Below are 27,927 nucleotides of genomic sequence, written 5' to 3'. Positions count from 1 at the left end.
AACGCGAGCATACGTGTGTATAGCTGTGGTTTTGTTGTCGGGGTAGACGCGATTGACTCTGTACTTTGTTACCATCTCTGCACGTTGTACACGGGTACCGGCTCAGCATCAAACAGTCAACAGGCGTATAAGAGATGGTATCAATTCTGACTACATTTTTGCGAGAAATAGTATCTTAGAGACAACCTCTCTTTGTCTGTAGTCCTCAAGTAATCTCAATCCTTTGCTGACATTGTGATCCTTACGTCGCTGCACTCGGCTTAAACACTTAGTTGAATCGTTACAATTTCTCATCGATTGTGCTTATATAGTGGAGGAAGAAGGCGCCTATATATGTCAAATATTTTTATTTTTTTATATTTTTTATTCCTTTATTTAACCAGGAATAGCTAGTGAGTAACAAGTTCTCATTTGGAACTGCGGACCTGGCCAAGATAAAGCATAGCAGCAGGTGTGAACAGAACAACCACAGAGTACACATGGAAGTAAACAATAAACAATGTCAATAACACTGAATGTGAGGAAAAAAAAAAGAATCTGTATACAATGGTGCAAACGGCATGAGGTAGCAATAAATCGAATAATTACAATTTAGCAGAATTAACACTGGGAGTGATAAATCATCAAGTGATCATTTGCAAAAGAGATAACTCTGTGTGTTGCAAAAGAGCAGAAAAGTAAAGTAAATAAAAGCAGTATGGGGGTGAGGTAAGGTAAATTGGTGGGTAGTTTACAGATGGACTATGTACACTGCAGTGATCGGTTAGCTGCTGCATAGCAGATTTTTAAAGTTGTTGAGGGAGATAAAAGTCTCCAACTTCAGAGATTTTTGCAATTCGTTCCAGTCGCAGCAGCAGAAACGGAAGGAAAGGCGTCCTTTATATTCGATATAAGATGCTCTCACTGCTCATGCCTTGAAAAAATGTCTTGTAAGTGGTCACAAGCTCTGTGTGCTTCAGGCCTGTTGAAGATATACAGCTGAAGTCGAAGTTTACATACACCTTAGCCAAATACATTTAAACTCAGTTTTTCACAATTCCTGACATTTTAATCCTAGTAAATATTCCCTGTTTAAGGTCAGTTAGGAACACCACTTTATTTCACATTTAATTGAAATGTCAGTAATAATAGTAGAGAGAATGATTATTTTCAGCTTTTATTTCTTTCATCACATCCCAGTGGGTCAGAAGTTACATACTCAATTAGTATTTGATAGCATTGCTTTACATTGTTTAAATTGGGTCAAACGTTTTGGGTAGCCTTCCACAAGCTTCCCACAATAAGATGGGTGAATTTTGGCCCATTCCTCCTGACAGAGCTTGGTGTAACTGAGTCAGGTTTGTTAGCCTCCTTGCTCGCACATGCTTTTTCAGTTGTGCCACACAATTTCTATAGGATTGAGGTTGAGGGCTTTGTGATGGCCACTCCAATACCTTGACTTTGGTGTCCTTAAGCCATTTGGCCACAACTTTGGAAGTACGCTTGGGGTCATTGTCCATTTGGAAGACCCGATTTGCGACCAAGCTTTAACTTCCTGACTGATGTCTTGAGATGTTGCAACAATATATCCACATCATTTTCCTACCTCATGATGCCATCTATTGTGTAAGTGCACCAGTCCCTCCTGCAGCAAAGCACCCTCACAACATGATGCTGCCACCCCCGTGCTTCACAGTTGGAATGGTGTTCTTCTTGCAAGCCTCCCACTTTCCTCCCAAACAAACAATGCGAAACCATTAATGGGTGCGAGGCCCCACAACATTCTATCTCTTGTATTGATCAGTCAGCACCAAGTTCTAATCTTTATGGACGACATTCTCACAAAACCAGTCTACAGAATTCTTCTGTCATCGGCGCACGCTAAAATTTATCATTTGCTAAGAGTCTTTGTTCTATATAACCCATTTAAGTTCTAGACTTGTTTTCGTTAAGCTCGTATTATTGTGCCCACTTGCAACACGTCGTGTTACTAGGCCCAACGCTCAACCACTAGGCCTACCGTCCAGTGCCGCCCTCCACATTCTGTCATTTCTGCACGACGAATACTCCTCAATCAGTGTTAATAGAGTGATAATGCATTTAATATACTCTATGCACATAACAGCTGTAGATGATCCATTGTATATACTTAGCGTATTTAACAGCAATATACCTGCAGTTTTCCTATCCTGAGCATCTCGTCTATCCAACTTGCACTCACCGTTTTCCTGATAGTATCTGGTGTCATTGCAATTTTAGTGCACTTATACGCGCAACTCCACCACTATACGTAACGTATTCTACATCTTTCCATAGAGCTGAACCGAAACGCACACAAATGTCTTCAACTAGGTTTCTTATTTCACCTTTCGAACATATGGTTCAAGCTTGTCTCCTCCACTGTGTTTGATGTTCCCAGACTCTCTTAATTTAACAGAAGTCTATTCAAGAGTTACGCCTACGAGTCTATGCGTGGTGCCCATGAGAGAGCGTGATTGTGAGTACAATTGGCGGAGATAACTTATGTGTATTACATGAGGGGGGGGTCATAACCTTACACAAGGCCACGTCATGACAGAGGCTCTCAGCATTTTTAATGATCCAAATATTAAAAGAGGCCAAATCAGGATCAGTTGCAGCACCCTTTAAAGGAACTTGACTGTGAGTAGCATATTGAAGTGCCATATTTCTTCGTGCTTTGACTGGTGAATGTGCATGTCCAAGAAACACTTCAATCTTTTTCCAATTGTGGCAATCGTGAACAGGCTACATGTAATTTATGTTGTGAATGGAAATGACATTCTAACATAACCACTTTTGAAAAAAACCAGCTCTATCCAAAAGATCTCCTTGTCCTCTGCTGAAAATCATACTTCAAGAAGCTACCTCGTCTTCATTTTCCTTCATTCTTCCAAGATACCTTGTTTTCAGTCTAATTCTTAGCACTGACATCTCGTTTGAGGTAGTTATTAATAGACCCAGTCCCAGTAGCATGGAAGCCCCACTCCTGTTCTGTCTCACTCAACGGGAAATTGAGGAATTCCTGCTTGCCTGTGGGACTGTCAATTCCCATGCAGTGGAGTGCCTGTATGAAAATGCTATCAGCGAGAGCGAACCAGAGTGGAACCCTGCCTGGTGCTAACAGGTGAAAATGATATTCGCCAGCACAATCTCCGCTGAGGCCTGGGAATGGGTCAGCTGGCCCATGACTAGGTTTAGGTCACACTCACACCTGCACTTGCTGAGAGCGGCTCTTCAACAGCCTCTCTTTGAAATAATACGGTACCTTATCCAGGCTACGAGAAGGTCTGTTTTCTGGGAAACAATTGGCCTCCACCCCCAAGAGTGAATTTACGAGATTAAGTGGACTCCCAGATTTATTTGATACCCAATGTTCCTGACTTTCTATTATATAAGTAATAGATGTTTAATGTGAACTCGCAGGAACAGGACTTAATTAGTGTCATCAACATGAGTATTCTACCCATATAGTACTTGTTATACATAATCCACGGGGACCACCTCCTCTTCCACAATTTTCTCTTTAAGCTAAGCGAGACAGTGTATTGGATTTTGTGTTATTTCTTATATCCAATATGTGATAGTTATCTATGATTCATCCTGTAATAACAGTTAGTTCTTAAAACGCTATGTGGTTCTCAAGGTTTTACTTGCAGGTTAATCTGAGGCAACTTCTGACGTTTGTATAGTGCACAGTACACAAGTTTTGAAACATTCAAATGAGAGAGTGCAGAAAGGATCTACGGAACTTGAATATATAAGCAATTCCAGTCAGGTTTACACAGTTGCCAAACCACCTATAAGGAATCGATGAGTCCTCCCGAATTAGCTATTCAGAAGCTTCTAAAGCCATGCCATCATTTTATGGAATTTTTCTAGCTGTTTAAAGGCACAGTCAACTTTAGTGTTATAAACATCCTGACCCACTGGAATGTTATGTTAAGAGTGAATTATAAATGAAATAATCTTTCTTGTAAACCACTTGTTGGAAAAATTATGTCAGTTGTCATTCACAAGTGGATGTCCTAACCCGACTTGCCAAAACTATAGTTTGTTAAGATACTCCCGGGTGGCGCAGTGGTCTAGGGCACTGCATCGCAGTGCTAGCTGCGCCACCAGAGTCTCTGGGTTCGCGCCCAGGCTGGGCTGGGTTCGCGCCRAGGCTCTGTCGCAGCCGGCCGCAACCGGGAGATCCGTGGGGCGACGCACAATTGGCATAGCGTCGTCCGGGTTAGGGAGGGTTTGGCCGGTAGGGAGAGTTTGGCCGGTAGGGATATCCTTGTCTCAGTATGTAAAAATGTAATAAAATGTATGCACTCTACTGTAAGTCGTTCTGGATAAGAGCGTCTGCTAAATGACTAAAATGTAATAATGTAAAAATGTTAACAAGACATTTGTGGAGTGGTTGAAAAACTAGTTTTAATGACTCCAACCTAAGTGAATGTAAACTTTCGACTTAAACTGTATAAGTTAGCTGTTATGTTACAGTTTGTCTGTCCCCGTTTCTCCTACTGTGTCAATCTCACTGTTCTTTCATACATTTTCTACCACTTTCAACTCCATTTCTGTTTCTTCTTCTCTTCCATCACTCGCTCCCTATTCCTCCCCTCCTGTCTCCTCCTTCCTACTTCTCTGTCTGTAGACACCGGCCTCATCTGAAATTATGCAAATGTAGAGACGCTCAGACGCTGTCCTATTTCCTTTTAATACCCCCTCTATTAAAACTGGTGGTTTTGAAGAGAAGAAAAGGTAAGCATTTTTACATTAAATATTGGCTGTAATCACAAACCAATCATCTCTATACCTGGAATTAGTGTGCCTTAAACCATTGAAGATGTCTGTCCAAAAAGAAATGTCCAAAGTTTGCAGGAAGGAGAGAAGTTAAATTCCCGCTTACTGTTACTGTTTTGTCTTCCCCTTTACTGCTAATGAATCATTTCTAGCAGATTAAGCCTTGGCAGGAGTACGTGAGGTGGTTGATTGATTTATTGACCAGTAAAGGGAGAATCATTTATTCCCATCAGTGAGCATCTCATCACATGAATAACCCCTATAGAAGCATTGGTCTCATTGGCCTTCAATAATGTGCTCAGAGGAAATAATTTACTGGCAATCTGATTTTCACTTGCCATTATACAAATAATGCAATTATACAAATCTGAGTTGACATCCCTGTCTGATGTTGAGTAAGATTCTTGGATTATTTAGTTGCAGAGAAATAGTATTCTCAGGGGAAGACTGAAGCAATTAGTTACATATCTGATTGACAGACTAATGGTGCTTTGGCCTCAGTCTGGCTCTGTCAGTGCTACTTTTCTCACCCATAGGGCTCTGGTCAAAAGTAGTGCACTATATAAGGAATAGGGTGCCATTTGGGACACAYGCCTTTCTCTCCTAGACAGAGCTCCGCAGCTCAGCGTTTTGTCTAAACTGGACCCACCACCATCCACTACACTCTTACAGTTAACTTTTGTAGCCCAACAATGGGGTGTCTGTTGGAACAGTATTAGGGAGATTAGACAACGGCCTGATGATGGGTCTGCATCCAAAAATGGCGCCCTACTCCCTTTATAGTGCACTACTTCTGACCAGAGTCCTATGGGCCCTCGTCAAAGGTAGTGCACTATATAAGGGATAGGGCGCTATTTTGGACACATGCTGTGTTTGCTAAGTGACAGGATGGATGATACAGACAGTAGTTTGGGAGCAGTAGCTGTTTTTGTTCATTCTCTCTCTTCTGACATTTGCATGTTTTGCTTTGGGTTAGGAGTTTATAAAGGAAGTGTCATTCTGTTCAATTATTCTGTTCAGTTGACACAAAGATGCATTTATGTGCAAAGTAGTTGCAGCAACTATCAGTCAGTAATATTAAGAGAATCCTTTTAGCGTAGTGAGAGCCACACAAAAGAATGGCAGGCAGTAGTCATCTGGTCAACACTGTAAATACTCATGTTGACATCACCGGACTAGATCCTTAGGAGTCCTCTTGTAAAGTATCAAATGCCACAGAGACAGAGAGCAGCGGAAACAAGTGTTGTTGTTATTTCTTCAGGGATTTTCTAGCGTTGCCTCACACTTAAGACCTTTCGCAAATCACATTTACAAGTATTTTACAGCTTACTTTGTTTTATTGACTGCTCTATTATTCTCCCATTATCTTCATACCAATATTCTCAAACTGAAAGTTGATTGCTTTGGACCAAATCTAAATGTGTTGTTGCTGTAGTGAATCCTTAAATCTATTCAATCCCTGTTTTTAAGTCTAACAGAAACAACATACAAATGTCCCCCTCCCTCCTGCCTGCCCCAGTCACCTGTCACTAGTCACCTGTCACTAGTCACCTGCCCCAGTCACCTGTCACTAGTCACCTGTCACTAGTCACCTGTCACTAGTCACCTGTCACTAGTCACCTGCAGGCATCCAGTGTTTCCAAACAAACATGTGACTGTGATATGTGGCCTGTGTTCTTTCCTCCTTTATGCCACGCTCTCAGCCTCTCTCTCTCTCTCTCTCTCTCTCTCTCTCTCTCTCTCCTCTCTTCTCTCTCTCGCTCCTTTCCTTCCAATTCAATTCAACTATTCAATTCAAGGGGTTTATTGGCATGGGAAACATGTGTTAACATTGCCAAAGCAAGTGAGGTAGATCTCTCTCTCTCTCTGTCTCTGTGTGTGTTCACAGCACTGTTTAACAGTCCCATTCTTAATTCATAAAGCCTATCAGAGAACAGCAGGCCTACGCTACAGGCGATATTAGCCTTCTCTTACACAGGCTGCATCCCAAATGGCACCATATTCCCTACATAATATTTGGTGATTTTCCACCTGAGACTTACCCAGCACCAGTGTGTCACCAGTGTTAATGTTAGCTCTAGTGTTATTTTGTTTCCATCAGGAGTGGGACACTAAAGACTTGGGGAAGAATAAACTACTGGCGATTTGCAAAGAGCAGAATAAACAACCCCTGCATCATCAAGACAGTTGCTTTGTGATGTTTTAATTATAGAAAGGTGTTAACCCATTAAACAGTGAGCCATTGTTATGTGGAGGTCTATATTTTTTTTCTGAGGTCTTGGTTGATTTCTTTTGATTTTCCCATGAAAATGCCTCAGTGCCTCTTTGTCAAGCAAAGGAAATGTCAGAATATCGGTCTTTAATCGTTTGGCGGCGTTTGATTCAGGTCTAGTGTGATTGAGGCAAAAATAGCTCAAATTTGCTAGCTAGCTAACATTAGCCATCTTTTGGCTGGCTCTGCTAGCTAATGGTACAATGGTAAARCATCAAATTTACTTCTGTTGAAACGGGACAAAACAAAGGCTACAAAACATTTCCATACAACAACAGCTGTTAGATACTGCTACCTGACAGATAGCTAAAGGCTAGCTAAAGCTGAACTGGCTGTGGTAGCTACTAGTTAGCTAACTAGCTGCTAGTAGTTAATTAACTTCAGTGAAGAGGTGATGAAACATTATCTAACGTAACATGTCAGTTACACTACTAGCTCAGAACGAGGAATATGTTTTTCTTCTTCTGTCAAACAGCAGTTACTTTGCCAGCTAGATTAGTCAACTAAAGAGTAGCCATTTTCTGCTCTGCTTTCTTTTCCAACTCAGAGAAAAAGCACAACACAAACAGCAGCTGCCTCTGTTCATCTCTCCCGTGCTGGTCCTATACGCCAGCCTTTCAGAAGCTTTTCCTTCACACAGCCTGTCTGCAAGCTCTATGGTGACTGTACTGTCCTAAATCCACTGGCTGAAACTGGAAAACAGCCTACCCAGAATGTGGGGGGGTCATGCACCCCTGGGTTTAAGTATAACTTTAGTATAACTGAAGCTTTTAGTGAGAGGTTTAATGCTTTAACATTTAATCATTTTTATCCCRCCAAACTCGTAATCATTATATAAATCAGCACATTTTAATTTTGTCTGGCTAACCATTCCAAATAAAGATAAATATGTTTTGCTTATATACACTGAGCAAAAATATAAACGCAACATGTCAAGTGTTGGTCTCATGTTTCATGAGCTGAAATAAAAGATCCCAGAACTGTTACATAGGCACAAAAAGCGTTTTGTTTGTTACATCCCTGTCAGTGAGCATTTCTCRTTTGCCAAGATAATCCATCCACCTGACAGGTGTGGCTGATTAAACAGCATGATCATTACACAGGTCCACCTTGTGCTGGGGACAATAAAAGTCCACTCTAAAATGTGAAGTTTTGTCACACAACACAATACCACAGATGTCTCTCATTGAGGGAGCGTCTAATTGGCATGCTGAGTGCAGGAATGTCCACCAGAGCTGTTGGCAGAGAATTGAATGTTAATTTCTCGACCATAAGCCGCCTCCAACGTTGTTTTAGAGAATTTGGCAGTACGTCCAACCGGCCTCACAACCGCAGACCATGTGTATGGCGTCGTGTGGGCAAGCGGTTTGCGGATGTCAACATTGTGAATAGAGTGCCCCATGGTGGGGTTATGGTATGGGCAGGCATAAACTATGGACAACGAACACAATTGGATTTTATCGCTTGGTAATTGAATGCACAAAAATACCGCAACGAGATCCTGAGGCCCATTGTGAGGCCCATTTTTTTTTTTTTAGGTATCTGTAACCAACAGTTGCCAATCTTTATTCCCAGTCATTAAATCAATAGATTTGGGCCTAATGAATGTATTTCAATTGACTGATTTCCTCATATGAACAGTAAAATCTTTGAAATTGTTGCATGTTGGTTTATGTTTTTGTTAAGTATAATTTTAAAAATGAGTCGTCTGGAGTAGGTAGCGACATAAGTAAATAAGTAAACAGTGATATGACTAAAGTGTTAATCAGTGTAATTTTAGTAAGTAGACAGGTATTTACCTCGCCATGGTTGCAAGGTCTTGTCAAAAAAAAATGTGTTCCTTGCTGTAGAAGGAGCAGGCTGGCCACAGATGGTGTCTCAGCTGCATTAGATCCATCCTACTGCTTGACAACCTGCTGTCTGACAACAGAATTATACTCAGAGTAAGAAAGGAAGGACAGTGTCAGATTGAGACAGAGGGAAAGAGGTAGACCTACGATGCTGATTATCTCTCTGTCAGTTCAGTTGTCAGTGGTGTTGAGCCATGTCTCAGGTGACTCTCTCTCATGGAGCCCAGAGACGGGTGTGGCTGCATACTCTGTGATAGCATAGGCTGCTGTTCCCCTCTCTCTGCCCCTCGCTCTGTCAGCTGGTGCTCTGTATTGTAGTGGTGCTCCATGTAGTGGATGCCCTGTGGTAGTACTCTGTGGTAGTGTTCTGTAGTGGTGCTCTGGTGGTAGTACTCTTGTGGTAGTGTTCTGTAGTGGTGCTCTGTGGTAGTGCTCTGTGGTGGTGCTCTGTGGTGATGCTCTGTGGTAGTGCTCTATGGTAGTGCTCTATGGGTGCTCTGTAGTGGTGCCCTGTGGTAGTACTCTGTGGTAGTGTTCTGTGGTAGTGCTCTGTGGGGTGTGCTCTGTGGTAGGCTCTTGGTAAGTGCTCTGTAGTGCTCTATGGTAGTGCTCAGTAGTGGTGCCCTGTGGTAGTACTCTGTGGTAGTGTTCTGTGTAGTGGTGCTCTGTGGTAGTGCTCTGTGGTGGTCCTCTTGTGGTTGAGTGCTCTGTTAGTGTGCTCTGTAGTGGTGCTCTATGGCTTGTAGTGGTTCTGTGTGTGTTGCCTCTGTAGTGGTGCTCTGTGGTAGAGGTCTTCATAGGTCCAAAAAGTTGGATCCGTTCCGTAATGGACCTGGGGCTTTCCTACCTGGACCAGATATGCATAAATACATTTTTTAAATATAGAGACCCGAGAGAGGTGCCGCTCCAGCAGGCAGGGAGGGACCTTACTGTGAGCGAGTGACACGGGGAGGAGGGAGTGAGATGCTATAGTAGACTAATCGCTGCCATAGCTAGGTTATTTATCATCAAATACTATTTACCTAGTACCTGTCTTGGACTGCATCAAACCGGGAGAAGCTAGTTAAGCTAGCTAACTAGGCTAACTGAGGCTGTAGTGCATGTGCTTTCTCATCCTACAGTTACAAATAACAACAACTCCATTSAGAATATTAAGTAGCAGCCTACCTGTTGGCTCCTGGTAGTTGTAGCCTCCATTTAACTTCTAATTCCATCATTTTAATTCCATCTTCTATTGATTAGATATCTCCTAATTTTTGCCACACACTGAGCGAGGCTCTATGACCGTAGCCTATTGCCGCTTTGATGACTCACGATTGGTCAACAACAAGCTACACGCGCCACGCTCCACTCTCGTGAAAAGCAAGAGGAGCAGCATAAATTATAAAATATCTCTTTCTTTATACACTGCAGCAGTCTCGTTCTGATCTGTACGGTCCCTTCCGGACAAGTCAGTTAAAATTACACATACCCGAGACCCGTGACAATCAGATCAGACCTGTGACATTATTTAGAATTCTGGATCCGGACCCGCTCGAGTCCCAGATCGGTTCTATACTCTGTGGTGGTGCTCTGTAGTAGTGAGTGGGCATCAACAGGCATGGATTAAAAGGCTGAGCTCTCATATCCTTCCTGTCTGCATGATGCCAATTCATCTACACTGGTATATGTCCCAAATGGCACCTAGGGCTGTGGTCAAAAGTAGTGCACTAGGGATTTGCGATGCAACCCACTGTGTACTGCAAAGTGAAAGGGGGAAATTAAGTGTGAATGATCTTTTATTGAAATTTATTGATTACATATAAAATGAATGGATTAAGGTCAATGGATTTACTGTATTGTGTACTTGAATCTATTTAAAAACAGTTTTGCTCTACAGAAAAGAGACATGTTGGTACCTTGTTGGTGCAGAACTGCAGGGTATTTGTTTCTGTCAGAGGATTGCCTGACCCCCTTTCGCTAATTGTGTTCAAGTGACCTCTGCCTCTGAATACCTCCTGGTTCTAATTTCTGAATGTGTTGAAACGTCTCTCATTGTAATACTATGGGGTGTGTCCAAAATGGGACCCTATTCCCTATTTAGTGCACTACTTTTGACCCTGTTAGCCCTGGTCAAAAGTAGTCCAATATACAGTGATTAGGATGCCATTTTAGACACAACCTGGGCTTCTGTTGCATAAGTGTGCTAAATTGACGGAATGGCCGTGTTTTATGCAAGACTAATCCACACTGTCAGTCCATTTAGAGTTGCCCCACGTCTCAGCGAGCTAATGAAAATTATAACCAAAAGGGCCTCTCTCAGCTCTGGCACACCCCTCCGGGTCAGTTGGCCTACAGCCAGCCCAGCATGCCCTCTGTCTGGGTTGCCGCCAGGTCATATCCCTCTGCTGCTGACTAACACCTCAGACCTCTTCATCAGCAGCAACAGCACCCCCAGGTCTCTCCATCCATCACAGTAGCCATTTGTTGTATTCAAACAAGATGATAAGAAAAAACTATGAATAAATGACACAAAATATTTTTCCTTTTAACACCCCTCATAGCAACTCCTTTGCAGCTTGTCATTGACTGTCCAGTTCTGTGGTATATTGTTCTGTAATCTACTGGCTGGGTCTGGGTCTGCCTGCCAGGGGAAGGGATACAGTAGGGCTGTGTGCATACCAAATGGCACCCTATTCCCTTTATAGTGCACTACTTTTAACCAGGGCCCAATAGTGCACTATATAGGGTGCTGTTTGGGCCACTGTGGGAGTTAGAGGACCTCCCTGCATTCCTGGCAGTTCTTTATTCAGAATTGACCAAAAAAGGCTCTCCATTTCCGTTCACACATAGCCTTGTACTGAAATGGAGTACCTATCTTCGAGGGACTTTTCTCACTCTTGAGTGTGAAGTTGGCTTAGCTTTGTGGTTTGAGTTTATTCTATTCTATTATTTAAGGTAGTACCTATATTCCAGTTGTTTGAGCATGAAACCCCCATTTCCTGGTGCTGTTGTGGTGTTGTTGTTGTTTTGGTGCTGTTGAGCTGTTGTTGAGGTGTTATTGAGCTGTTGTTGTTGAGCTGTTGGTGTTGTTGAGGTGTTGTTGTTGAGGTGTTGGTGTTGTTGAGGTGTTGGTGGTGTTGTTGTGGAGGTGTTGTGGAGGTGTTGAGGTGTTGTTGTTGAGGTGATGTTGCCTCTGGAAAAGTGACTCCGTGAGTGCTAGAGTAGCGTTCAATGGTATCAAATGTATATTTTGACACATTGCAGACATTATCATGGAGACTTCATTATGATGCACAGTCCAAATTAATGGTAGCTATAGTGGCTTATTAATATCCTTCAGTACCTTTTTCTCCATCATGGTAATTTACCATACTATAGCATATGTATAGCATATGAGTGTAACTATTTGTTTGATGTGAGACATGAACGCCCATCCGTAGCTCATATACCCAGGCCGTGATGTAGATAATGCTCTGAATCACAAAGCATGAATCATTCTTCAATGTCTCTGTGAGAGTGAAGAGAAACAAACAACAATTTATATATGAGTACTAGAGGGAACAGCAGATAACAAAAACAACACACAGGGCTCTGGTCAAAAGTAGTGCACTATGGAATAGGGAATAGGCTGTCATTCGGGACGCATCCTATGGCGCTTCACTGTTAAGGCTGCTCACTCTTTCATTTCCTATAGCCTGTGTGACTATGTCCCCTGTGCTTTTCAGAAAAGCTATTAATTAGTGTTTTAATTATATTATTATTATTAATCACCGTCGGCAGGTAAGAGCCAATTTACGCTTGATCCGAAAATGTGGTCGGACGCTCTGTATTGATGGTATGACACAATTGCGAAGCCTCCGGAGGCATGCAGAGGCCAAATTGAGCTTCATACCGCACTACCGTGTGCCTCTCAAAATGTGTAACAATGCAGAGGGCTCCGTATAGCTCCACATTGACATGATTGGTTGACGGTAGGTGAGGGCAGGAGGTCCTGTATAAACAAAGACTCATCTCCTTGACAACTTCCTTCACAACAGCTCTATATGTATGACACATATAGCCTCCTGTCTGTCTACGGAGTCCATCTGAGCTGTACTGTGCTGGTTTGGGTATTTTCTTTTCACACGGTCCTTTCCAGTACGCTTCCAGCAACTATCGTGGATGTGTAATCAGGCCAGTACAGCTCTGCTTGGTTTTGCTCGGTTTGGCCCTATTGTGTGAATTAGGCATGTGGCTATGTTCTGTCTGATGCCATATACCGGCTGGATGAGTTAACAATGAGGCTAATGCATGGATGAGAGAGAAACTTTGGGTATAAATGTAACCTTTGAAATGATGTCATCTCACCCCTATGTTTTCTCGGTCAGTTGTAAGTTGCATGTGTTTGTCTACAATGAAATGTTTTCATATTCAACAAGAGGGTGTTTTTCTCTCTCTTGCAAAACATTTGTGTTGTAACTTGAGGAACTCCACACATCTGATCTGACAGGTTAATATTTAGGCTGTGTCTCAAATAGCACTCTATTCCCTGTACCGGGGCCCTAAAGTGAAGGGAATAGGGTGTTATATTCAGTAACTGACAGAGTGATAATTGTTTTTGTTTTCTCAGAGCTGAACATGGAGTACAACCCCTCTGACCATCCTCGGGCCAGCACAATATTCCTCAGCAAATCTCAGACTGATGGTGAGTGGCTTTCAATCAATCAATAAAAAATTATGAATCTTTGACGTTCAGGCCTTTAGTTAAAACCAGGTCTGCATCCCAAATGGCACTCTATTCCCTACATAGTGCACTACTTTTGACCAGAGCCCTATGGACCCTGGTCAAAAATAGTGCACTATATAGGGAACAGGGTGCCATTGGGGACGGAACAGGGTTTTTCCCTGACCATGTGACCTGACCAAGAAAACACACAGGTTTATCAGGGAAAACTCATGGATACTGGCAATACAGTATAACCTCTGTATTATGTTATAAAGTAGGATATTCCCAGATCACAAGACTGCTTCCAGTGAACACAGACAGCTCAGCTCTGTGGGGTAATGTATTCCTTGCCCTGGGGTGTTTCCCTAGAAGTACTACAGTATCTACAGCCTCTGGGATTCTCATCCTATCACACTGTTTTTCGCTGATAAATCTTTCCATTTTACTAGGAAGGATTTTAGAACAACACAGTGATTCTAGGAACTTTGAGTCATGCTTAGCTATGTTATACTGTAACAAGACACTATTAGCATAGCAGGTTAGCAAGTAACACAATTGTCCAGGATATAAGCTACATTTGATACATACTATTGTATTAAAGTGAGAGCCAGTGATAGTTGTGTGTTTGAGTTGAACAGGTAAATTAAGTAGACGGCTTTTGGTTGTTTTTCAGTGGAGTTGTCTAGCAAAAATGGTGAGTAGTGTATATGTACAGTAATACTGAGTGCTTCTGTTTCCCCCTAGCTGTGGAGTAATGTGTGTGTCTAATGCTCTCTGTTCATAACCAGTAACCAGCCCTAACCATAATGAATCATCTCTGATAGTGTGATGTTAACCACTTTGTCCTTTTTGTGCACACTTTGATACGCTTCTCGCTGTACAGTATGTTGCAACTAACGCATGTAGGGTCCATAGAAGCGTTGCTGTTTCACTGCAGAATGTCTTGCTGATCATGCTGAAACTCTCATCTACCATTGTGCTTTTTTCTATTGCTTACGCAATCTCTAGGACAGTGGTATTCTAACTTTRTCAGCGGGGACCCCATTTTTTTCACCAGAATTTCTGGGGACCCCATTTTTTMGGGCACGAATTTCTCGCAAACCCACCCCAAATCTAATGAAAAACCTTCAAATCTGTACATTTAGATTTTTACATCAACAAATAACCTTCAACTCATTACATTTTCATCTCTTATCATCCAATAAATACATTTACTCAATAACATTTTATTTTTCAAAATGTATCTTTCATTCTTTCATATCTTTCATCAAAATGTATCTTTCTCAAAACATTTGTATATTGTCTCACCATTTTTGCTATAAAATAACCTGTACTCTTAATTTTTTGTAAAAACAAAATATTATAATTTTGGCGACACCACTGCAGTTCGTGACCCCGACTTTGAATACCGCTGCTCTAGGACAATGCTGATAACAACGGATTAAAGCCTTTCGCAATCTTTCTCTTTTTATCTCTGTTTAGTGCGTGAAAAAAGAAAGAGCCTCTTCATCAATCATGTGAGTATTAAATACGTATTAAATATAGATTCAGGCTAATATATTATTTCCTTATATMGGACAGTTAGTCTTTGTAACTGATTGATAATAATGTATGAATTACCCATGGTAAATCTTTATATTGTTTTACAAGTTAACACACATTGGCGAGTCAAAGGTAAGGTACAACATTTATTTATGTGTGTCCTCTATGGATCCATTTCATTGCTACTCAAGTGACATCATGTTAAATTCATATAGTTAGGGCTGACTTGCATCATTCATGGTAACATGTTAGGGGTGAAGGACCCTCTGCATTATTGACAATGATTAGCAATCTTTAAATAGTGAATACACAAGTATGTCTTAATTTGCCATGCATGTCCATCGCATGCTACATTTGAGGAGGTAGCTTCAGTAGAAACCTTATTTAATGTATCAATATGCCCTCGACTAATGGTCAGCTTTTATAATTGCAGCAATATAGAGATGTGTATTTGTAATTCTATTTCATTATTATAGCATGGATCAACTAGAAGAAAACACAGCTCCTGTTCCACCATCTTCCTGGATGACAACACAGTCAGTCAGCCCAATCTTAAATTCACCATTAAATGGTGAGTGTATGTCCCAGTTCCGTTTACATGGGTTGACCTATGGGACAGACAGAAAGTACTGGTTGTGACAAATGCTTTAACAACTACCCTTCTTTCTTTCAGTGTATCTCTTGCAATATATTACCATATAAAGAATAGGTAAGAATACCCTATCACTGTGAGCAAGCAATGCCTTGAATGGAGAGTTTGGTTAGCTAGTGTAACAGTCCAGTAAAACATTTGACCTTTGACATTTGAGCGTTCCTGAATGACCTGTTTCAGGGACACAGATGGAGGAATGCGGCAAGACATTTTTGACGAGAAGCTTCACCCTCTCTCGGTAACAGCCAATGCAATCAGTTCCTGTGTTCATATTGACCCACTGTGTGTGTGTGTGTGTTTGTGTGTGTGTGTGTATCCCTTTATGTATGAATCTATACATTTAGTTTTATACAGTGACCATGTTCATAAAGCCTTCATGTTCTTCTACTCTCTCAGAAATCTGAAGTGCCGTCTGACTATGACAAACACGACCCCGAGCAGAAACAGATCTACCGCTTCGTCCGGATGCTGTTCAGCGCTGCTCAGCTCACTGCAGAATGTGCCATTGTTACACTGGTAAAGGAGGGGGACTGGTTGACTCCATTGTTTGCGTCCCAAATGGCACCTGACCCTATACCCTATTTAGTGCACTTCTTTTGACCAAGGCCTATATAGGGAATTGGGATGCAGGCCAATTCTGTCAGAAGAAGCCTCCTAACTAGCCTGTGTCTGTGTGTGGCTGGCAGCCAGTTTCAGAGCCTGTGATATTCACTGACATGAGCAGCAGTGGAGGAAAATTAGGCCAACCGCCAGGGGCCAAAGCCAGTTAGCCACTGTGTCCTCTGTTGCACGAACGTACAGTAAAAGGTCTGGGTATACTATTCTACTGCCAGAGGAACACACAGATGGTCTGCAGCCAGAGCAGAGCTAACGTCAGCATCACAGAAGCACATTCTCCACACAACAAGTGACATTTCGATGCACCAACGTTGTGGCCTTGTCTTCAATTTACACACATCCTTGTCTTCTCTCAGGAGATCATCCTGAGAGGGCCCTGGGAGCTGAGGGGGAGTAGGGGGAGGGAGGGAGGATGGCCCTGGGGACTGAGGGGGGCTGTGTGGGAGTAGGGGGGATTGATGGGCGGGCTGTGTGCGATTAGGGGGGGGCTATGTGGGAGTGAGGAGAGGGAGGGAGGGATAGGGGCTGTAGGGGTGAGGGATGGAGGAGGGATGGGGGCGGGTGTGCCTCGGGTGAGAAGAGGTGGGTTAAGAGGGAGTTCACAGGAGGTTACTGTATGAATCAAGCTTCAGATACTGGTCAGATTTTTAAATGGCTCTGTGTGTGCCACGAATGATCCGGAGATGAACATACAATATCGGCAATAGGGTGTTATTTGGGAAGCTGCCAATATCACAACAATTACCTCATGACTTTAGTATTCATTTTCCCACTGTGTTTTTCAGGTGTACGTTGAGAGGCTGCTGACGTATGCCGAGATAGACATTGGCCCAGAGAACTGGAAGCGTATGGTACTGGGAGCCATTCTGCTGGCCTCTAAGGTCTGGGACGACCAGGCTGTTTGGAATGTAGACTACTGCCAGATCCTCAAAGACATCACCGTGGAGGACATGTAAGAAGAAAATAAATCAGGGACTCTTCTGCTGGCTAATTGTAGCTGKCCTGTTTTGCTGCTCACATTTAGTGTGTACACAGTTTTTCTGGAAATCTCAGACTTAAAGCTTTACTGACTTACTGTAGGTCTGACACTAGACCACATTGTGAAATCAAAACCATGTACTGTACATTCAACAATTCGTTTTTACACTGATGTTTTGGATACGTGCCCCTAATATGTTGGTGTCGATCTCTAGGACAGTGAGCTGTCTGTATGAGTGCCATCAATTGTTGTGAAAAACATATATTCTCAACAGGAACGAGCTGGAGCGTCAGTTTCTGGAGCTTTTGCAGTTCAACATCAACGTTCCGTCAAGTGTTTATGCCAAGTATTACTTTGACCTGCGCTCACTGTCAGAGACTAACAACCTGAGCTTCCCTCTGGAGCCCCTGAGCCGGGACAAAGCCCAGAGACTAGAGGTGAGACACCACTCAATCTAGCTCAATCTAATCTATCAATCTACTCAATCTAATCTATCAATAACTACATTTATTTAGAAAGCACTTTTTACATTAGCAGCTGTCACAAGGTGATTTTACAGTAGCCCGGCCAAGACCGAAAGAGAAGCAGAGGCTATGCAGTAGAGGGTAGGCCGGGTTACTATAGAGCACTTTGTGTCAACGGCTGATCTGAAAATGGCTTGTGTTGATGGCAGCTGATCCTCTGAATAGTCTTGGTTTAACACTTTAACTACATCTTCTACATCTTTTAGTCTATGCCTGAAGGGCAGTAACAATTCCGTTCAAGCGAGTTTGTTTATCGATTCATCATGTTTGTTGCTCCTGCAGGCGATCTCAAGGTTATGTGATGACAAGTACAAGGATGCCAGGAGAGCTGCCAAGAAGCGCTCAGCGAGCGTGGACAATCTGGTCGGGGTGCGATGGGTCCCTGCCATCCTTTCCTAACAACCAGGAACATAGACCACACCTGAGACTGGGCCTGAGACTGGGCCTGAGACTGGGCCTGAGACTGGGCCTGAGGCCAGCATGGTAAATTTCCCAAAATTCCCAGGTTTTCCAGAATACCTGATTGGAGGATTCCGGGATTTCCTGCTGATTCCGGGAATCATCAAATCTGGATTCCTGGGAATTTTGGAAAGGTTACCCGTATTCTGCAAACCTAACCTGGATAGACAGACCGACCTTGTCCCTGTCACAGATAGATGCCTTCACAGTGCCTCCGCTCCTGTAACACAGGGAAGAGCTCTCTACAGGACTGGTAGTTCACTGACTGTTAAGAGTAAGAAAAATGAAAGCTTCTTTGTGATACAACATAAAGATGACTGTTAAGAGATCTCATGACATGTGGACAGAAGCAGCCAGGTGACTATCAAGACCATCAAAAGTAGCCAGCCAACCATCACTGTGGCAACATTAGCTTTATGCGTTGTAGCAACAAACCAACAGAGAAGTTGTCAGAAAACAACATTTCAGTGACATTTGACCTCTTTTCCTGGGTCGCACCAAACGAAAGAAAAAGGACTGAAACGGGTGGAAGACCTGAACCTGTCCATTAAGAAAAAAAATCCGGTTTCCGTTGAAAATGTTTTGCTATGGCGTGCACTAATGAATACGATCATGGGTCCTAGACTGTCCAAGCTGGCGTGGCACGACAGACAGGTGGCCTTTGGAGATGGTTCTGTAGCTTTTGGTGAAAGGGTTTTTATTCATTTTGTGTTCATAAGGTTGTTTTCACTGCCTACTGCTATAACCTGACAAATCCAAGTACCTGCAGACAGTATTTGATCAGGTAAAACAGCATTCTAGATGTGCAGGCGTTTCTACTGGAGATCTACATTCAAATTCCAGAAACATTTAGTTCTTAATGAACACAATTATTTTGTTCATGTTCAAACAAGTTGACCATATTACTTTACTACCCACTGGGCAAAAACTGGTAGAATCAACGTTGTTTCCACATAATTTCAACAAAATAAATGTGGAAAACTGATTGGATGTGAAAAATGTATTTTTTCACTGAACTTTTAACCGAAACTTTTTATGTAAATAAGAAATAGACTTTGAACTGACGTCTGTGCCCAGTGGGTACCTTTCCACTAGTATATCTCCCTAGTTACTCAGAATGTTATATTCAGATCTGCAGCTAAATTCATCAATGATTTACTACATGGCCAAATGTATGTGGACACCCCTTCAAATTAATGGATTCGGCTATTTCAGACACATCTGTTGCTGACAGGTGTATAAAATCGAGCACACAGACAAACATTGGCAGTAGAATGGCCTTACTGAAAAGCTCAGTGACTTTCAATGTGGCACCGTCATAAGAAGCCACCTTTCCAACAATTCAGTCAAATTTCTGCCCTGTTAGAGCTGCACTGGTCAACTTTGAGTGCTGTTATTGTGAAGTGGAAACATCAAGGAGCAACAACGGCTCATCCACAAAGTGGTAGGCCACACAACCTCACAGAAAGGGACCGCTGAGTGCTGAAGCGCGTAACGCGTAAAAATTGTCCTCGGTTGCAACACTCACTACTGATTTCCAAACTGCCTCTGGAAGAACGTTAGCACAAGAACTTGTCGGGAGCTTCATGAAATGGGTTTCCATGGCCGAGCAGCCGCAAACAAGCCTAAGATCACCATGTGCAATGCTAAGCGTCGGCTGGAGTGGTATAAAGCTCACCGCCATTGGACTCTGGAGCAGTGGAAACGAGTTCTCTGGAGGAATGAATCACATTTCACCATCTGGCAGTCCAACGGACGAATCTGGGTTTGGCGAATGCCAGGAGAACACTACCTGCCCGAATGCATAGTGCCAACTGTTAAGTTTGGTGGAGGAGGAATAATGGTCTTGGGCTGTTTTTTATGGTTCGGGCTAGGCCCCTTAGTTCCAGTGAAGGGAAATCTTAACGCTACAGCATACAATGACATTCTAGACGATTCTGTGCTTCTAACTTTGTGGCAACAGTTTGGGGAAGGCCCTTTCCTGTTTCAGAATGACAATGCTCACGTGTACAAAGCGAGGTCCATACAGAAATGGTTTGTCGAGATTAGTGTGGAAGAACTTGACTGGTCTGCACAGAGCCCTGACCTCAACCTCATCAAACACCTTTGGGATGAATTGGAACACCGACTGAGAGCCAGGCCTATTCAAGAAGAGTGGAGGCTGTTATAGCAGCAAAGCAGGGACCAACATTAATGCCCATGATTAATATGTGTCCACATACTTTTGGCCATGTAGTGTAAATGTGAGTGATTTATCTACTGTGAATGTGTCATCCACAGGATTCAAAGTAGGTTATATTGACAAGAAGCTGACCAATGAAAGGATAGAAATGAGTTATCATACTTGATACACCGTGTGAAGCATGACTTTTTTGTTTTAGAACTCGATGTTTTAAACTACAATGTTTCTTTATTTGTTTAAGAACAAAAACCTGAACACTGAGCCAACTTCTATATAACATAGCTCCTCCAAACGTTATACAGTTTGATTTTGTCTTATAAATATATTAATATTGTTATATTCATGATCAACTTTTATTTGTGTTTTTATCATTTGTCAAGAAGACCCTACTGACAACTGAAGCACTACAATTGTATGAATTATTTAGAGAGTAAACTTTGTACAGTGTATAATCAAGTATTAAAGTGATGATGCGATCATTAACTTCATTTTGAAATATTTATATGGAGGCGTTGATCCATGTTTGTAATAAAAGAAAATGTCTTTTGATTTTGATTCATTTATTTTTGGGTGAAAACTATTTGTACAGTTTAGAAATCCAAGAGGACAACACATGAAAGTATAAAATACACTTATTTCCAAAGCGTTTGTCTGACTGTTGTATTAATTTATGTTTATATGTGGAGAACTTGTTAGATCATGTGTGTATGCTAATCACCAAATCCCCCTATTAGCAGTCTATTTGTAGCCAATGTGGAATTGCGAGCTAGTTAGCTGTGTGCTAGAAGAGGGACAGAAGCCATACTSTTACATATACAACATGTAGCAGCTGTTGTCTTGACATGACCATTAAAATGGCTTCATGGAGATGTAGTCTCACGTTACCATACTCACCCAATCCCTATGTAGTCCACTACTTTTGACTATGGCCCATACGGCTCGGGTAAAAAGCAGTGCACTATATAGGAAATAGCGTGCCATTTGGGATGCACACCAAGTATCATTAATCACTCTGCTATTTCCGAACGAATGTGAGGAAGCCTGGATATTGAGGTTAATGGACAGGAGGCCAAGATCACCACCATTTGGGCACAAAGCTACAATTCTCATTATTGTCCTATAACCTTTAACCTGGTAACCTCAATTCGAATAACATTCTATAATCACTATGCTTCTTTTATGTAGACCCGACCAGTTGTCTGAGCTCAGTGTATTTTGTTGAAATATCCTAGCAATGCTTTGATGGTAACATGATTTGGATGTGATAATAATAGCAGAGAGAGGACCCTGCCTGGCATCACTGAGCTGTTTATAACACTTGAGAGAGATCTATAGTCTAGTAGACATACACTCTGGGGAACTGAGAACTTACTCTGGAGCCACTTCTCTACAACCAAATGAGGTACTTGGATTTGAATTGGACTGAATTGAGTTGAACTGGATTGATTGGACTGAAATGGACCCTTGCTGAGTAATCTGGATTGGATCAAGGTATACAGACAGGATCTCAATGGGATGAGCTGCTTGTTGTTTTTATCATGGAGAAGACGGGCCTAATGGAAATACTCTTCATTACTTTCAATCACAACGTCACTTTTCTGGGTAGGTTTCCCTTTCCTCCATGTGGACATACTGTTCTGTATGTAAATGAGCCTGTAGATGCTGTATGTATGGGATAGTTAATGTTACTAACATGAAGCTTTTTTTCAAGAGTATCTAACACTAAAATAATGTTTGTTTTACTTYCAATGACTGTGATATGTGGTTGTCTTACCTACCTTAGTTGAATGCACTGACTAGAAGCTGCTCTAGATAAGAGCGTCTGCTAAATGACCAAAATGTAAATGTTTAAATGTGTGTGAGTGAATATTTAATTGATTTGCTGTTACTGCAGGGAAGACATGGTTGATCTTGATGGTGGTCCTGAGGTTACTCATCCTCCTGTTCTCTGGCTATCCCSTCTTCCGGGACGAGCAGGAGCACTTTGTGTGCAACACCATCCAGCCAGGCTGTACCAACGTCTGCTTCGACAGTTTTGCTCCCCTCTCCCTCTTCCGCTTCTGGCTGTTCCAACTGATCATGCTCTGTCTCCCTCACCTGATGTTCATCTCTTATATCATCCACAAAGTATCGTCAACTCTCCGTATCAGAGGGAACTATTTCTCTGGAAGCAGAAGTCAGACCGGAGCAGGCACTCTGTGCACCCCTCTACACGCTCTACCAAAAGGAACACCTAACTTTGTTAGTGCCTATCTTCTGGATGTGATACTGCGGATTCTGCTGGAGGCAGCGTTCAGTGCCGGCCAGTACTACCTCTATGGCTTCTCTGTCCCCAGGAGCTTCCAGTGTTATGAATTCCCCTGTACGTCCATGGTGGAGTGCTATGTATCCAGCCCCACAGAGAAGACCATCATGCTCAACTTCATGCTGMGSTCTGCCTCCCTGTCTCTGCTACTGAACTTGGCAGATATTGTGTGCTCTGTGCAATGGATGGTGACACAGAGGACCAGGAGAAAGGGCAGACGGTTGATGAATGGTGGGGTTGGGGAGGACATGGAAGTCCTGTACAACCAGAACCACAACACCCCCAAAACTGTCCTCAAGAGAGGACAAAGTCACATTGACAAACCAACCTCGAAATGTAACCCAAACGGTGACCTTTCACACAGAAGAGTCCGAATAAATGATGAGACTCGCGTTAGGGTGGCTGCCCAACCACTGCAGGGGAGCAGGCTGCCGCGGAGGGATGCAAAGATTGAACCGCCATTTCACCCCATTCCTATGGGGGCTCCATGGAGCGGGTGCTTCGTTCATCCAAACCACATCTCCCATTCATCTTCCGTCCCTCTCTCCCAGCGGTTAGAGAGAGACCCAGTAGTAGTGTCARGCCAATTTACACCCTCACCAATGTACAGTGGTCGGAGGCATGGCCAGTCCACCATGGTAGACGCAACACTCCTGGAGCAGCATTATGATAGCGCAGAATCCCGTGATAGGCTCCTGGACGACGTCAACCTACAGGAAGTAAGGGGCTCCTCAAGCTCTTCCAGTGATTCTTCTTCCTCATCAGATGCTCAGTAAAGTAGATTGTTTTATTTAGACCTATGTAATTCTATGCAAGGCAGCAACACAACAATGGGAGAGCTGTCTTTTTTAGTTCAACAACTCTGATGATTTACTCTTTACATACACTTAAATTCATTTTTCCCCAAATTGTAATAATAGGCTACATTGCATTTTGCTGTTGTGACTTCACACTTTCAGCTCTACAAACAGAATGTGTTCACTGTATGTGTTAGCTAACAGAATTAGAATGGGTGATCCAATTAATGCCAGTTAGTTGACCTTCAAGAGCAATGATGGCCGCACTCCGCTGTTGTTCAGCTCACACGGTCTTTCATTGGGTTCCCAAACAACAGTCAGACAAGACTGACATGCCCCGACTCATCAGAAGCTAAGACCACTTGGAGAACTGAGGGTAACAAAGGAACATTATTCCTCTACCAGGGTGGCAGGTAGCCTAGCGGTTAAAAGCGTTGGGCCAGTAACCGAAGGTCGAATCCCTGAGCCGACTAGGTGAAGAATCTGTTGATGTGCCCTTGAGCAAGGCACTTAACCCAAATTGCTCCTGTATGTCACTCTGAATAACAGTGTCTGCTAAATTAATAAATTGTAAATGTCAGGAGAGGCTTTACAGGAGGCCAGTGATGGAAAAGTTGAGGTGAATGCAAGCCCACCTACTGTCAACAATGCTGTGGATGTTAGCTCAAGTGTAAATTACATTTAAAAGTCAAACACAATGTGCTGCTCTACAACGTGCCTTGGAATGAATCCTGGCCAAAGCCTTCATGTGGTTTTGAGTGTAGGGGAGAGCCATTTGTTACATTCAGCATCACTCTGTCAAGGGAAATATAGTTTTCTTTCTAACAAAGATATTTACATATATTTCAGTATGTTGTGTATCCCTGGAAATAATTTTAAAAAACAGTTTTGAAAACATACACTATATATACAAAAGTATGTGGACCCCTTCAAATGAGTGGATTTGGCTATTTCAGCCACACCGTTGCTGACAGCTGTATAAAATCAAGCGCACAGTCATGCAATCTCTATAGACAAACATTGGCAGTAGATTGGCTGAAGTGCTCAGTGACTTTCAACATGGCACCGTCATAGGATTGACATTTTAGTCATTTAGCAGATGCTCTTTTCCAGGGCAACTTACAGTAGTGAATGCATACATTTTCATACTTTCCCCCGTGGGAATCAAACCCATAACCCTGGCATTGAAATCGCCATGCTCTACCAACTAAGCTACATAGGATGCTATCTTTTCAACAAGTCAGGTCGTCAAATTTCTGCCCTGCTAGAGCTACGCCAGTCAACAGTAAGTGCTGTTATTGTGAATTGGAAACGTCTGAGCAAAAACGGCTCAGCCGCGAAGTGGTAGGCCATATAAGCTCACAGGATGGGACCGCCGAGTGCAGAAGCGCGTAGCGGGTAAAAATCGCCTGTCCTCGGTTGCAACAATCATTACTGAGTTCCAAACTGCCTCTGGAAGCAACATCAGCACAAGAACTGTTCGTCGAGAGCTTCATGAAATGGGTTTCCATGGCCTAGAAGCCGCACACAAGCCTAAGATCACCATGGGCAATGCCAAGCGTCGGCTGGAGTGGTATAAAGAACGTTCACATACTTTTGTAGTGTATCTTGTCCAAAGAAAGTGGTCTCTTGGAACAACTTACCCCGGGTAAGTGGGTGATGATGCTGGTAGGTCAAAGGTTAATTAAAGGAACGGGGTTGTGGTATATGCATCTTAAATGTATGCCTACATTCATTCATTGTCTGGGACAGGGATGTTGTTTCATTGTTCAATTCGTAGACAAGTTCTCTGCATTTATATAATTCCTTTTTTAAAGTAATTGTATAGACTATTAAACATTTAAGTACACATGGGGCTGTCATAATCATTACCTTGTTTGTTTTAGGGCTCCCGAGTGGCGCAGCTCAGTGCTAGAGGCATCACTACAGACCCTGGTTCAATTCCAGGCTGTATCACAACCATCTGTGATTGGGAGTCCCATTGGGCGGCACACAATTGGCCCAGCGTCGTTTGGTTTTGGCCGGGGTAGGCTGTCATTGTAAAGAATTTGTTCTGACTTGCCTATTTAAATAATATTTTTGTTTTAAATCCATTGAAACAACAGGGTCGCGTAACGTCTGAATAAGTGTATGCCATTGTCTTTACTGTCCTCCTCTGGTAGATAAATGAAAGTGCAGATACAAGAAAGAACCACTCTGCCAGAGATTAGAAATTCTTAATCCATTTGAAAATACCTATACATACTGTATGTAGATATTTTTCCTTAACTGTAAATTGTAATTTAAATATTTTTAGATTTTAAATCATTTTTATTTTCTGAATTTGTTTTGCAAGCATGATGTTTGGTGTTCACATGGGAAAACCACAACAATGAGTCAGCTCCTACTCAACCTTATTGATCCACTGTTCAGATGCATCCCAAATGGCACCCMATCCCTAAATAGTGCACTACTTTTGACCAGAGCCCTGTTCATCTGAAAATGATCCAACCCTCACTGGCCCTATATGCTATTGGTACAGTACTCAGATCTCATGGTTGACATTAACTAATGATAGATCAATTTAGGTAGAGAATTCAGCATTGAGCATAAGAGAACATCAAAAATATATATCAAATATCAACCTGGCCTCAAAGCAAATTTGTAAGATTGTGTACGAAAATCCGTTCTCCTTCATTTAGTATGATACATTACGTTAGGTTACATTATGAATGGAATAGCAGTTGTACAATATCATAGGAATGAGAGGACGTATAGTATATGTTTTACCTGATCATACAATAAATAGCATACGAATTGGATGATGTAATTTATAATACAACTTGGAGGACATATAGTATTATACGTCTTTCTCTGAAACCAGATTGCATGTTGCGTAGAGAATTCAGTAGGATTATATGTTTGTTCTCCCTGGTGACAGAAAAATCCATTCTCACTCCTTGGATGTTGATGTCGGAGAAAATGTAGAGATCACTACATACAATGAATGGACTATTCCCATTCWTTATTGCGAACSGTAGCAAACTGTTTTGCAACAGAAAACGAAACAAACGTTTCTTACAGGACAAAGTCAGGAAGTCCCTTCCTGTTTTAGTATGTTTTCTTTGTTTGGGGCCTAGTGAATATGACTCTGTTGTGTAAGGGAAATAAGTGGAGAGACAGTATACAGGCTATTAGTGTTGTCTGTGTATTGAAGAATTAGAAAACACTGTCAGAGTAGAGGCAACATAGAATAGATATGCAGAATTGTTGTTTTTCCTGTATATGGAAATGGAAATGTCATGCATTGACTTACAAACTCATACATACACACTTTCACGAACATGGACTGACGGATATAGCCATAACCGTTGACCTTTGCAACCCTCACCTCTAGTCTAATTTTGAGTGATGAAGGAACGATGTACAACCCTGTCTGAAGATATAGTGGTAAAGGAATTAGAGAGCCTGCTTCACTGAACATACACTGAACAAACATTTAAACGCATCATGTAAAGTGTTGGTCCCATGTTTCATTACGTGAAATACAATTTCCCAGAAATGTTCCATACGCACAAAAAACGTATTTTTCTCAAACTTTGTGCACAAAATTGTTTACATCCCTGTTGGTGAGAATTTCTCCTTTGCCAAGATAATCCATCCACCTGATAGGTGTGGCCATAGCCATGAGAGGTATGAGTGCAGAGGGTTCTGCAGCAACACCTGAAAGATTGGAAGAAAATATATATATTAATAGAACAAAAACATTTCTCACAAAAGTAGTGCACTGGGCCTTTAATAGTAATGTATTAGCAGTCTGTAGCGCCAGCATGGGCAAAAAGATTTGTACAGCACCTGTGGGATCGTCTTAGACCAGCCACCTGGGTAGCTGATGAAACTGTAGGTTTGCACAACCGAAGAATTTCTGCACAAACTGTCAGAAACCGTCTCAGGGAAGCTCATCTGCGTGTTCGTCGTCCTCACCAGGGTCTTGACCCGAATGTAGTTCGGTTTCGTAACCGACTTAAATGGGCAAATGCTCACCTTCGATGGCCACTAGCATGCTGGAGAAGTGTGCTCTTCACGGATGAATCCCGATTTCAACTGTACCAGGCAGATGGCAGACGTGTGTATGGCGTCGTGTGGGCGAGCGGTTTGCTGATGTCAACATCACATCGGGAWTAGAGTGCCACATGGTGGTGGTGGGGTTATGGTATGGGCAGGCATAAGCTACGGACTGACGAACACAATTGCATTTTATCAATGGCAATTTGAATGCACAGAGATACC

At 42.4% G+C, this 27,927-nt stretch overlaps 2 protein-coding genes across 7 annotated transcripts in view; both read left to right on the top strand.

The window, feature by feature from the left end:
* The window catches only part of LOC111979472 (cyclin-Y), a 31,770-nt gene extending 10,665 nt beyond the window's left edge, over positions 1-21,105 (top strand). Inside the window, exons 1-12 of one of the 6 annotated variants that reach the window (XM_024010042.2) lie at positions 4,658-4,749; positions 13,505-13,579; positions 14,274-14,294; positions 15,083-15,117; positions 15,251-15,274; positions 15,619-15,713; positions 15,816-15,851; positions 15,975-16,032; positions 16,191-16,310; positions 17,198-17,364; positions 17,666-17,828; positions 18,198-21,105. In XM_024010042.2, coding sequence (XP_023865810.1) covers positions 13,513-13,579; positions 14,274-14,294; positions 15,083-15,117; positions 15,251-15,274; positions 15,619-15,713; positions 15,816-15,851; positions 15,975-16,032; positions 16,191-16,310; positions 17,198-17,364; positions 17,666-17,828; positions 18,198-18,314 — 903 coding nt within the window. In that variant the 5' untranslated portion in view covers positions 4,658-4,749; positions 13,505-13,512 and the 3' untranslated portion in view covers positions 18,315-21,105. Of the gene's footprint in view, positions 1-4,657; positions 4,750-13,504; positions 13,580-14,273; positions 14,295-15,082; positions 15,118-15,250; positions 15,275-15,618; positions 15,714-15,815; positions 15,852-15,974; positions 16,033-16,190; positions 16,311-17,197; positions 17,365-17,665; positions 17,829-18,197 lie in introns of those variants that run through there. The other 5 variants (XM_024010038.2, XM_070448914.1, XM_024010039.2 and 2 more) reach the window with 5 other exon arrangements.
* A 99-nt stretch (positions 21,106-21,204) lies between these two features.
* On the top strand, positions 21,205-27,204 carry LOC111979023 (gap junction Cx32.2 protein-like). Its single transcript, XM_024009304.3, has 2 exons — positions 21,205-22,158; positions 22,451-27,204. Exons 1-2 carry the CDS (start codon positions 22,095-22,097, stop codon positions 23,635-23,637), a joined length of 1,251 nt encoding a protein of 416 aa, XP_023865072.1. The 5' UTR covers positions 21,205-22,094; the 3' UTR covers positions 23,638-27,204.
* Positions 27,205-27,927: the final 723 nt, after the last annotated feature.

Source organism: Salvelinus sp. IW2-2015, linkage group LG19 (genome assembly GCF_002910315.2).
Source record: "Salvelinus sp. IW2-2015 linkage group LG19, ASM291031v2, whole genome shotgun sequence".
In the NCBI taxonomy this organism is placed as follows: Eukaryota; Metazoa; Chordata; class Actinopteri; order Salmoniformes; family Salmonidae; genus Salvelinus; species Salvelinus sp. IW2-2015.
This window is presented reverse-complemented; position numbering and strand designations above follow the sequence as displayed.